The sequence below is a fragment of the Oncorhynchus keta genome, chromosome 35, assembly GCF_023373465.1.
Source record: "Oncorhynchus keta strain PuntledgeMale-10-30-2019 chromosome 35, Oket_V2, whole genome shotgun sequence".
Classification (NCBI taxonomy): Eukaryota; Metazoa; Chordata; class Actinopteri; order Salmoniformes; family Salmonidae; genus Oncorhynchus; species Oncorhynchus keta.
In genome coordinates, this window is record NC_068455.1 from 38,463,742 (window position 1) to 38,476,166 (window position 12,425).

Sequence of the window (12,425 nt, forward strand, 5' to 3'; positions counted from 1 at the left end):
TGTCTAACTATTCTTGTGGGGACCAGAAGTCCCCACAAGAAGCGTAAATGGACCAAAATCTGAGCAACTGGGGACATTTTGTTAGTCCCCACGAGGTCAAATGCTATTTCTAGGGGGTTTAGGGTTAATGTTAGAATTAGTGTTAGGGTTAGAATTACATTAAGGGTTAAGGTTAGAAACTAGGGTTAGGATTTTGAATGGGACTGAAGTGTGTGCCCCCACAAGGTTAGCTGTACAAGACTGTGTGTGTGTGTGTGTGTGTGTGTGTGTGTGTGTGTGTGTGTGTGTGTGTGTGTGTGTGTGTGTGTGTGTGTGTGTGTGTGTGTGTGTGTGTGTGTGTGTGTGTGTGTGTGTGTGTGTGTGTGTGTGTGTGTGTGTGTGTGTGTGTTATAATACTGTAGTTAAGCAGGCCAGACTGCAGTAAGAGGTAAATACTTGGGGTGGGGTACTGGGGGAACAAGGTATTTTGGGGAAGGGGGGTGTATCAGAAGATATTAGGAGTAACCGGAGGTGTCAGGGGCTGATAGTAAAGTTTGCTGGCATCCACTGAATGGATCTCCATCCTTTGGCAGGGCAAGTCTCCTCTCCTCCTTTCCACTCTTTTCTTCTCCGTTACACATTTCTTCATGAAAATCATCAACAAAAAGTCTTTGTTCATTTTCAAACGTTTTCTTCAACAGCACATCCTGTAAAAACTGTTGGGAAACTGAGAAGAAGTTGAGAAAGCTTTACAGTCTCTATGCTGCTGACACAAGCAGAGCAGTCTCTCCTCTTTTCTTTTTTAAATTCCTCGTTTAAACATTTTCATCAGTCAATAGTCAATAATCACATCGTTAATCATTCTTATATGTATAAGTGACTTGTGGTTGATAGTCAATAGTTTACAGGGCCGTTGTTATGGTAACTGGTTTATGACTTGTCTATAATCTATACACATACGGCCCTCCAGCAGAGGTCTCGTCTCAGTGTCAGTGTCTTCCCTTATGCACAGAGGTCAGGGGTTAAAGTTCAGAGGTTAGTCCCGCCCATCCCTCTCAGTGGGCGGCGGATTGGGAGGTTCAGGGGTCATGTGGGGTTACGGGGGGGGGGTCAATGGGAGGAGGCTGGGTGCGACTGACAGACTGACATATTGGGGGTTGTTGACGTGGTTAGCCAATCAGACCTTGGCCTCCAGCAGTTCCAGGAAGAGTTTGTGCATGGGGACCTTGCCGTCCTGCTTGATGCTGTAGAAGTGCTGCACGGCCTTGGTGGAGGTCTGGCGGAGCAGAGGCAGGGTCATCAGCAGCTTGCCTGCCCGACGAGGGTCCTCCGGGTGCTGGCCCGCCTCGTAGTCCTGCAGGGCCTCATGGAGCACGTCCTGGAGCTTCTGCACCGCCTCCACGTCCTCTATGTGCATGGAGTCTACAGGGGGAGGGAGGGAGGGAGGGGAAATAAAGCAGATAGAGGTTCATCTTTACACATACTACATGACTATATCATCACAGAATGAGAGCGAAAGAGAGAGAGAGAGGGTGAGAGAGAGAGACACTCCCCAGCTGAACAATAGCCTGGCCTGTCTGTATTTTCCTGTCTCAGGGGTAATGTCTAACACAGTCATTAGCATACTGAGTCGGTACTGGAGCATTTATGAGCACTGGGGATGGGTGTGGTACTGCGATGGATTTCACAACTCCAGTCCAACACACCCACACACAAGCACACAGACACACACACACACACATACACATGCACACACAGGCCCTTAATGGTCCAAGCAAGAGGTCACTGTGGGTGGGGTGATCACAGTATATAACCACTGTTGTACTCTATCGGGTACATCCATCATTGTGTGTGTGTGTGTGTGCGTGCTACTGCGGCCTGTCTATGTGTCCAGGTTGACCCTAGCAGTGTTTCTCCCCAGGGATAAATGACTTAATGCAGGCTGGCCTTTAGAGTTGAAACCAGATCAATCCAGCCGATCAATGGAACATGCATGTTAAATAATAATCACAGGTCAACTATTGACAGATCACACTGACCAAACATTGTGGTGGAGAGGAGGGTGCACACACACACACACACACACACACACACACACACACACACACACACACACACACACACACACACACACACACACACACACACACACACACACACACACACACACACACACACACACACACGCACACAGGATTTAACGACTGGCGTTAGTCTACTGTCCCATAGCTGGGGGGTGTAAGTGGCTGGGTTATAGTGTGTGCATTTGGTTCAATTCTCTAAACCCCACCACACGTACACATACCGGCTGCTCTGCCCCAAAGACACATTCAGATGTTCATGCTTCTGTTTGGGTCAATACTCGAACCCGGTATATGTGTGTGTCTGATCCAGGAGTCTGACAGCGAGCTCTCAGTCATCCATCACCGGGATTTGGAGGTGTGTGTATGAGTGAGTGTGTGACAGGGGCTTTGGCCATGTGAAAAGTGACCTGTGATCCGACAGGATCCCCCCCAGCAGGAAACTGCTTACACACACACCTTTACAGGGCTGCAGAGCCAGCAGCACTATCAATCTGACTATCACACACACACATAAGCGTGCACATGCACGTGCACACCGACACGCATACACACGCATACACACGCATACACCAGAGCCACTCACATATTCATGCAACAGAGCAACAAGCTCTCATAGTTTCCCTTCAACATATTATGGTTCATTTTTTAACGCATTCATTCCGCATGGTTACAGGGTTAAAACAGAAACGACTCAAACGGTTAAGGTTAGGTATTAACTCACAGTGGTTAAGGTTAGGTATTAACTCACAGTGGTTAAGGTTAGGTATTAACTCACAGTGGTTAAGGTTAGGTATTAACTCACAGTGTTTAAGGTTAGGTATTAACTCACAGTGTTTAAGGTTAGGTATTAACTCACAGTGGTTAAGGTTAGGTATTAACTCACAGTGGTTAAGGTTAGGTATTAACTCACAGTGGTTAAGGTTAGGTATTAATTCACAGTGGTTAAGGTTAGGTATTAATTCACAGTGGTTAAGGTTAGGTATTAACTCACAGTGTTTAAGGTTAGGTATTAACTCACAGTGGTTAAGGTTAGGTATTAACTCACAGTGGTTAAGGTTAGGTATTAACTCACAGTGGTTAAGGTTAGGTATTAACTCACAGTGGTTAAGGTTAGGTATTAACTCACAGTGGTTAAGGTTAGGTATTAATTCACAGTGGTTAAGGTTAGGTATTAATTCACAGTGGTTAAGGTTAGGTATTAATTCCTAGTAGTTAAGATTAGAGCTATGGTTTGGGGAAGGCTTAAAACAAAATGATTAAAAACGACATGCTGTTATCATCAAGTATCACCAAGTGTTCTCACTGGAGCATTGTGGACTAGTCTAATACTACAGACGTTATGTCTCCACTCAATTCCATCTGTTTCTATAATACTACACATGGTATGTCTCCACTCTATTCCATCTGTTTCTATAATACTACAGACGTTATGTCTCCACTCAATTCCATCTGTTTCTATAATACTACACACGATATGTCTCCACTCTATTCCATCTGTTTCTATAATACTACACACGGTATGTCTCCACTCAATTCCATCTGTTTCTATAATACTACACATGGTGTCTCCAGTCAATTCCATCTGTTTCTATAATACTACACACAGTATGTCTCCACTCTATTCCATCTGTTTCTATAATACTACACACTGTACTGTATGTCTCCACTCTATTCCATCTGTTTCTATAATACTACACACTGTACTGTGTCTCCACTCTATTCCATCTGTTTCTATAATACTACACACGGTATGTCTCCACTCTATTCCATCTGTTTCCATAATACTACACACTGTACTGTATGTCTCCACTCTATTCCATCTGTTTCTATAATACTACACACTGTACTGTATGTCTCCACTCTATTCCATCTGTTTCTATAATACTACACACGATATGTCTCCACTCTATTCCATCTGTTTCTATAATACTACACACGGTATGTCTCCACTCAATTCCATCTGTTTCTATAATACTACACATGGTGTCTCCAGTCAATTCCATCTGTTTCTATAATACTACACACAGTATGTCTCCACTCTATTCCATCTGTTTCTATAATACTACACACTGTACTGTATGTCTCCACTCTATTCCATCTGTTTCTATAATACTACACACTGTACTGTGTCTCCACTCTATTCCATCTGTTTCTATAATACTACACACGGTATGTCTCCACTCTATTCCATCTGTTTCCATAATACTACACACTGTACTGTATGTCTCCACTCTATTCCATCTGTTTCTATAATACTACACACTGTACTGTATGTCTCCACTCTATTCCATCTGTTTCTATAATACTACACACGGTATGTCTCCACTCTATTCCATCTGTTTCTATAATACTACACACTGTACTGTATGTCTCCACTCTATTCCATCTGTTTCTATAATACTACACACTGTACTGTGTCTCCACTCTATTCCATCTGTTTCTATAATACTACACACGGTATGTCTCCACTCTATTCCATCTGTTTCCATAATACTACACACTGTACTGTATGTCTCCACTCTATTCCATCTGTTTCTATAATACTACACACTGTACTGTATGTCTCCACTCTATTCCATCTGTTTCTATAATACTACACACGGTAAGTCTCCACTCTATTCCATCTGTTTCTATAATACTACACACGGTATGTCTCCACTCTATTCCATCTGTTTCTATAATACTACACACTGTACTGTATGTCTCCACTCTATTCCATCTGTTTCTATAATACTACACACTGTACTGTGTCTCCACTCTATTCCATCTGTTTCTATAATACTACACACGGTATGTCTCCACTCTATTCCATCTGTTTCCATAATACTACACACTGTACTGTATGTCTCCACTCTATTCCATCTGTTTCTATAATACTACACACTGTACTGTATGTCTCCACTCTATTCCATCTGTTTCTATAATACTACACACTGTACTGTATGTCTCCACTCTATTCCATCTGTTTCTATAATACTACACACGGTATGTCTCCACTCTATTCCATCTGTTTCTATAATACTACACACGGTATGTCTCCACTCTATTCCATCTGTTTCTATAATACTACACACGGTATGTCTCCACTCTATTCCATCTGTTTCTATAATACTACACACTGTACTGTATGTCTCCACTCTATTCCATCGGTTTCTATAATACTACACACGGTATGTCTCCACTCTATTCCATCTGTTTCTATAATACTACACACGGTATGTCTCCACTCTATTCCATCTGTTTCTATAATACTACACACGGTATGTCTCCACTCTATTCCATCTGTTTCTATAATACTACACACGGTATGTCTCCACTCTATTCCATCTGTTTCTATAATAGTACATAAATGATAATACTACACCAGTATTTATTTTTCCTGTAGAAAGGCGTAGGCCACAATGAAGGCTCTTTCGAACATTGTGAAGATGTCAATTGAACTAATTCCATATTTCAGTTATAACATGGTGGCTTTTGGGTTTTTTTCACAGTAAAACACTATCCTCCTAATCAAAACATTTGACACCCTATTCTAAGGTGTTTGTCCACTGCTGTTAGATAAAATGCCACATGGCGTAACAGTAGTAAATCAATGAGAATTCAATTAAGTCTTAAGGTGACAGGAGACTTAATGTAATTTGGCTGTTACTTAAATTAACATGCTAGTCAAACATGTCCTGGTAATTGTGTGGATAACTTATGTTTCTTAGCTCTATAGGAAAGAGATGCACTCCTCCCAAGAGTGTTTGACAATTATAATAGCAAGTAGGTATTCTTCTGTGTGTGTGTGTGTGTGTGTGTGTGTGTGTGTGTGTGTGTGTGTGTGTGTGTGTGTGTGTGTGTGTGTGTGTGTGTGTGTGTGTGTGTGTGTGTGTGTGTGTGTGTCCCAGACTTAAAGTGGCAGGAAACACTGTGTTATATTAGCGTAGCATGTTGCTAATGAGCAGTGAGGTTAAACAGGGACTGTTAACACACACACGCACACACATCTACATCTTTATATGTGAATCACGTACAGTAGCATTTCTTAAGGGTTCCCATCATTAATGCAGAAGATTAGCATTCAAAGAATTAATTATGTCCCTGCCCTTCAAAATGCTAATACCAGCTTTCTGTTGTTGTTACACTGTGGCTCACCTTTAACAAACTGAAAGAAATATTGACTAACAACTAAAACCTTATAGTTTTGATCATAAACTTGTCTGCATCACTTCTTCATTAGTTTCTGATCCTAAATATATATATTTTACATTAACAGACATCTCCAACAGTAACCACTTAGCAAACATTTTTATCCAAAGTGGCCTACAGGTGACATACAGTTTAATAAAGTATATTCAATATTAGTCCCCATGCAGAAATGTAACACACACAAAGAAGTCTGTTGTGAAGGACTCCAGCTGCTATCAGTCTCCGTCTGTGTCATCGACAGCATGGATGAACACTTAAGCACAAAATCAATTAAAAAAAAAACATTTCTCTAAGGAGTCGCACGTCCAAGCCCTCTCTGGGGTGCACTTGTGGCAGGAGGGCTGAAACGTTCCCATGTTCCCAGACTCTCCCCCAATCCTCCGCTCGCCAAATAGTGAACCGTCATCCCACGGCCAGCAGAAGCAATCTGCTCTTTCATTTTTCAGCGTGGCTGGGCCCAGCCCGAGATTGATCGCCACATATGGCCCCAGAAAACAAACTGTCAATACGTTGAGCGCTGGAGAATTTGAACAAATAGCCGTCCTCCCATTCAAGCCGCCCATTGCATCCCATTTAACAGATTCTATTGACAGTTTCCTTCTTGTAATTAAAGGGAAAACTACTGGCCGGCAATCAAGATAAAGTTCAAAGATGGGGTCACCGGGAGGAGAGGGGGAGGGAGAAGGGAGAAGAGGGCTAGGCAGGACTGTCGATGCCGGACGACATCAGAGGCGGTTATTGACATGCGGGGTCCTAATGATCGTGCCTTATTTAACAGGCATCTGAGGAGACCACTATGCTAATTGTAAAAGGGACAGCCACTACTATGCTTCGGGGAGTGTGTGTGTGTGAGTGTGTGCAGGTGCGTGTTTCACTGTCTGAATGTATGTGTCTGCTGTGGGGATGTATTTAAATCACCTCTTTGACGGTGCTTCTCTTATGAGTCTCATGGGAGGAGGGGAGGTGGAGGAGGGGAGGAAGAGGAGGGGAGGGAGAGGAGGGGAGGAAGAGAAGGGGAGGTGTAGGAGGGGAGGTGGAGGAGAGTAGGAGGGGAGGTGAGGTGGAGGAGAGGGGGAGGTAGGGGAGGGGAGGTGGTGGAGGAGGGGAGGTTTAGGAGGGGAAGAAGAGGAGGAGAGGGGGAGGAGTGGAGGAGGAGGAGGGGAAGAAGAGGAGGGGAGGTAGAGGAGAAGTAGGAGGAGGAGGAGGAGGAGGAGGAGGAGTGGAGGAGGAGGAGGGGAAGAAGAGGAGGGGAGGTAGAGGAGAAGGAGCAGGAGGTGGAGGAGGAGGAGGAGGAGGAGGAGGAGGAAAGGTGGAGGAGGGGAGGAGGAGGGGAGGTGGAGGAGGGGAAGAAGAGGAGGGGAGGTAGAGGAGAAGGAGGAGGAGGTGGAGGAGGAGGAGGAGGAGGAGGTGGAGGAGGAGGAGGAGGAGGAGGAGGAGGAGGAGGAGGAGGAGGAGGAGGAGGAGGAGGAGGAGGAGGAGGAGGAGGAGGAGGAGAGGTGGAGGAGGGGAGAAAGAGGAGGGGTGGAGGAGGGGAAGAAGAGAAGGGGAGGTGGAGGAGTAGGAAGAGGAGGGGGTGGAGGAGGAGGAAGAGGAGGAGGGGTGGAGGAGGGGAGGTGGAGGAGGAGGATGAAGAGGAGGGGAGGTGGAGTAGGAGGAAGAGGAGGAGGGGAGGTGGAGGAGGGGAAGAAGAGAAGGGGAGGTGGAGGAGGAGGAAGAGGAGGGGAGGTGGAGGAGTGGAGGAGGAGGGGAGGTGGAGGAGGGGAAGAAGAGGAGGGGAGTTAGAGGAGAAGGTGGAGGAGGAGAGGTGGAGGAGGGGAGAAAGTGCAGGGTGGAGGAGGGGAAGAAGAGAAGGGGAGGTGGAGGAGGGGAGGAGGAGGAGGAGGAGGAGGAGGAGGAGGAGGAGGAGGAGGAGAGGGAGGAGGAGGGGAAGAAGAGGAGGGGAGGTAGAGGAGGGGAAGGAGAGGTGGAGGAGGGGAAGAAGAGAAGGGGAGGTGGAGGAGGGGAGGAGGAGGAGGAGGAGGAGGAGGAGGAGGAGGAGGAGGAGGAGGAGGAGGAGGAGGAGGGGAAGAAGAGGAGGGGAGGTAGAGGAGAAGGTGGAGGAGGGGAGGTGGAGGAGGGGAGAATTAGCAGGGTGGAGGAGGGGAAGAAGAGAAGGGGAGGTGGAGGAGGGGAGGAGTAGGAGGAGGAGAAGGAGAGGTGGAGGAGGGGAAGAAGAGGAGGGGAGGTAGAGGAGGGGAAGGAGAGGTGGAGGAGGGGAGAAAGAGCAGGGTGGAGGAGGGGAAGAAGAGAAGGGGAGGTGGAGGAGGAGGAGGAGGAGGAGGAGGGGAGGTGGAGGAGGGGAAGAAGAGGAGGGGAGGTAGAGGAGAAGGAGGAGGAGGTGGAGGAGGCAGAGGAGAGGTGGAGGAGGGGAGAAAGAGCAGGGTGGAGGAGGGGAAGAAGAGAAGGGGAGGTGGTGGAGGAGGAGGAGGAGGAGGAGGAGGAGGAGGAGGAGGAGGAGGAGGAGGAGGAGGAGGAGGAGGAGGAGGAGGAGGAGAGGTGGAGGAGGGGAAGAAGAGGAGGGGAGGTAGAGGATAGAAAGGAGAGGTGGAGGAGGGGAGAAAGAGGGTGAGGATTCAGATCTTAAGTCTACTTTTCTGACACTCTGTCCTTACATACCTTGGTTTGGAGAATGAAACAAACAACGCCAGAGTTGGGGGTTTATTTCCAGCATGGGCCACATAAGTCACTTTGGATAAAAGCATCTGGTAAATGACTACACTATTACATTTTGTATATTTGTATTACAAGAGCAAGGACAAGAGACGATGGGGACTGATTCATAATGTTTTACCATTGTACCACTGAGGCAAATGTAATATCAGCTTTCAAAATGAAATACATGAAATATCACTTTGATATTTCATAGAGATTAGATGGAAGCATGAATCATACTCAGGATGTTAACAAGACTGGAAACAGGACAACACCCAGACATAACAGGAAATCATAGAGTTATAGAATACAGTTACAGCTATGGTTTAAATCCAGTACCATTTCTGAGAATCTTGTTTAGTATTTACTACAATGTAGTTGAGTGCCAACAGCTACTCAGAAGTGTGCCTGTCTGAGTTGGTTTAAGAGAGTGCATGAGGAAGGGACTGTGTGGACGTGTGTGTGTGTGTTCTCACCTGAGTTAGCCAGAGCGATAGCCTTGAGAGTGACAAACTCTTCCTTCTCCAGCTTCATGGCTTTGTATTTCTTCACCAGTTGCAGTATGGCGTTGTTGAGATCAAGAAGACCTGCCAGCTTGGACTGGTCCTCGTCCATGATGTAGTCCTCAGCATACACCAGCTTGTCCTCGAAGGACAGCGAGCGGTACACCACACGCAGGATCAGAATCTCCATCCACGCACTCTGCAGTAGACTCATCTGGTCTGCCAGCGACAGCGTGGAGAAACCTGAGAGAGGGAGAGTGAGAGAGAGAGAGAGAGAGAGAGAGAGAGAGAGAGAGAGAGAGAGAGAGAGAGAGAGAGAGAGAGAGAGAGAGAGAGAGAGAGAGAGAGAGAGAGGGGGGGGGGAGAGAGAGAGAGAGAGAGAGAGAGAGAGAGAGAGAGAGAGAGAGAGAGGGCGGGGGGAGAGAGAGAGAGGTTAAACCCACTGGATAATACAATCAATTCAGAACAAAAATTAGGCTGCTGTTTAAGTCTGGGTCTAGGACTAGGTATGGTCCTCAGCTGTTCTGGGGTCTGGGTCTATGCCTTGGACTGGGTCTGGGTCTAGGTCTGGGTCTAGGTCTGGGACTTGGTCTAGGTCTGGGACTTGGTCTAGGTCTGGGACTAGGTCTAGGTCTGGGACTAGGTCTAGGTCTAGGTCTGGGTCTAGGTCTGGGACTTGGTCTAGGTCTGGGACTAGGTCTAGGTCTGGCACTAGGTCTAGGTCTGGATCTAGGTCTGGGTCTGGATCTAGGTCTGGGTCTAGGTCTGAGATTTGGTCTAGGTCTGGGACTAGGTCTAGGTCTGGGACTAGGTCTAGGTCTGGGTCTAGGTCTGGGACTAGGTCTAGGTCTGGGTCTAGGTCTGGGACTTGGTCTAGGTTTGGAACTAGGTCTAGGTCTGGGACTAGGTCTTGGTCTAGGTCTGGGTCTAAGTCTGGGACTTGGTCTAGGTCTGGGACTTGGTCTAGGTCTGGAACTAGGTCTAGGTCTGGGACTAGGTCTAGGTCTGGGTCTAGGTCTGAGTCTAGGTCTGGGACTAGGTCTGGGACTAAGTCTAGGTCTGGGTCTGGGTCTGGGTTTGGGTCTGGGTCTGGGTCTGGGTCTGGGTCTGGGTCTGGCCTAAACATCGTTGTCATTCAGGTTGTGTGTTGAAGCCAGAGGAAGTTCATCCAGCCTCTCCAGCACCATACCAAGGGCCTCCTCCTCCTCCCTAGCCCAGCGCCCAGGGCTCTCCTCTGGGGACGGAGGTGTCTTATCTCCAACTGAACACACACACCATGGATCAATGCTAGCCATCACCACCCCTCACACTCTAATTGCTAGTCTGAAAACTCCTACTCTCTCTTTACTCTTCTCCTCTCTCCCTCTTCATGTCTCTCACTCGCTCCCTCTCTCGGTCTCACTCAACATCCCTCCTGTCTTTTGCTTTCACTTTTCTTCCCCGATCTGTCTTTCCTTCCCCTCTTTCCTTCCTCTTTATTGGCTTCCCCCCACTCTGTCTTTCCTTCCCCTCTTTCCTTCCCCCACTCTGTCTTTCCTTCCCCTCTTTCCTTCCTCTCTCTTGGCTTCCCCCACTCTGTCTTTCCTTCCTCTCTCTTTCCTTCCCCCACTCTGTCTTTCCTTCCTCTCTCTTGGCTTCCCCCACTCTGTCTTTCCTTCCTCTCTCTTGGCTTCCCCCACTCTGTCTTTCCTTCCTCTCTATTTCCTTCCCCCACTCTGTCTTTCCTTCCTCTCTCTTGGCTTCCCCCACTCTGCCTTTCCTTCCTGTCTCTTTCCTTCCCCCACTCTGTCTTTCCTTCCTCTCTCTTGGCTTCCCCCACTCTGTCTTTCCTTCCTCTCTCTTTCCTTCCCCCACTCTGTCTTTCCTTCGTGTCTCTTTCCTTCCCCCACTCTGTCTTTCCTTCCCCTCTCTTGGCTTCCCCCCACTCTGTCTTTCCTTCCTCTCTCTTTCCTTCCCCCACTCTGTCTTTCCTTCCTCTCTCTTGGCTTCCCCCACTCTGTCTTTCCTTCCTCTCTCTTGGCTTCCCCCACTCTGTCTTTCCTTCCTCTCTCTTGGCTTCCCCCCACTCTGTCTTTCCTTCCTCTCTCTTTCTTTCCCCCACTCTGTCTTTCCTTCCTCTCTCTTGGCTTCCCCCAATCTCTCTTTGCTTCACCCCACTCTGTCTTTCCTTCCTCTCTCTTGGCTTCCCCCACTCTGTCTTTCCTTCCTCTCTCTTGGCTTCCCCCACTCTGTCTTTCCTTCCTCTCTCTTGGCTTCCCCCACTCTGTCTTTCCTTCCTCTCTCTTGGCTTCCCCCACTCTGTCTTTCCTTCCTCTCTCTTGGCTTCCCCCACTCTGTCTTTCCTTCCTCTCTCTTGGCTTCCCCCACTCTGTCTTTCCTTCCTCTCTCTTGGCTTCCCCCACTCTGTCTTTCCTTCCTCTCTCTTTGCTTCCCCCACTCTGTCTTTCCTTCCTCTCTCTTGGCTTCCCCCCCTCTGTCACCTTTTTTTCTCTACATCTTTCCTCTCTATCTATGCAAATGTTCTCTTTCTCTAGATCTCTGCATTTGTATTTGTGTTATTGCGTTTGCTGGATCTTGAACACAAATGGAAGAAGTCAGTATGGTTATGATATTGCAGAACAGATTTACGAACATGTGTATCTCTGTCTCTCCCTCGCTTTCTCTCTCTCCCTCTCTCTTTCTGTCTCTCCCTCGCTCTTTAATGGAACACCTGCCCACTCACATCTCACCTCACAGCTGTCCTCTCCTCTCTCTTTCGCTCACACACCTGCTCATTCACACCTGTGTGTGTGTGTGTGTGTGTGTCTAAACAAGCCTTCCGGAGGCACACAGAGGGGGCTGTCCAGGTGCACACCTGTCAGACTTCTATCTCCAACTCACAGAACGTTGTGTGTGTGTGTGTGTGTGTGTGTGTGTGTGTGTGTGTGTGTGTGTGTGTGTGTGTGTGTGTGTGTGTGTGTGTGTGTGTGTGTGTGTG

The 12,425-nt window shown here is 47.5% G+C and overlaps 1 protein-coding gene across 4 annotated transcripts in view; it reads right to left on the reverse strand.

Moving 5' to 3' along the window:
* Positions 1-1,085: 1,085 nt before the first annotated feature.
* esrrga (estrogen-related receptor gamma a) overlaps positions 1,086-12,425 on the reverse strand; it is a 116,940-nt gene continuing 105,600 nt past the window's right edge. For all 4 annotated transcript variants that reach the window (XM_052496969.1, XM_052496968.1, XM_052496971.1 and 1 more), the window contains 2 exons: positions 9,422-9,691; positions 1,086-1,401 (listed from right to left, as the gene is read on the reverse strand). In XM_052496969.1, coding sequence (XP_052352929.1) covers positions 1,157-1,401; positions 9,422-9,691 — 515 coding nt within the window. In that variant the 3' untranslated portion in view covers positions 1,086-1,156. The remainder of the gene's footprint in view (positions 1,402-9,421; positions 9,692-12,425) is intronic.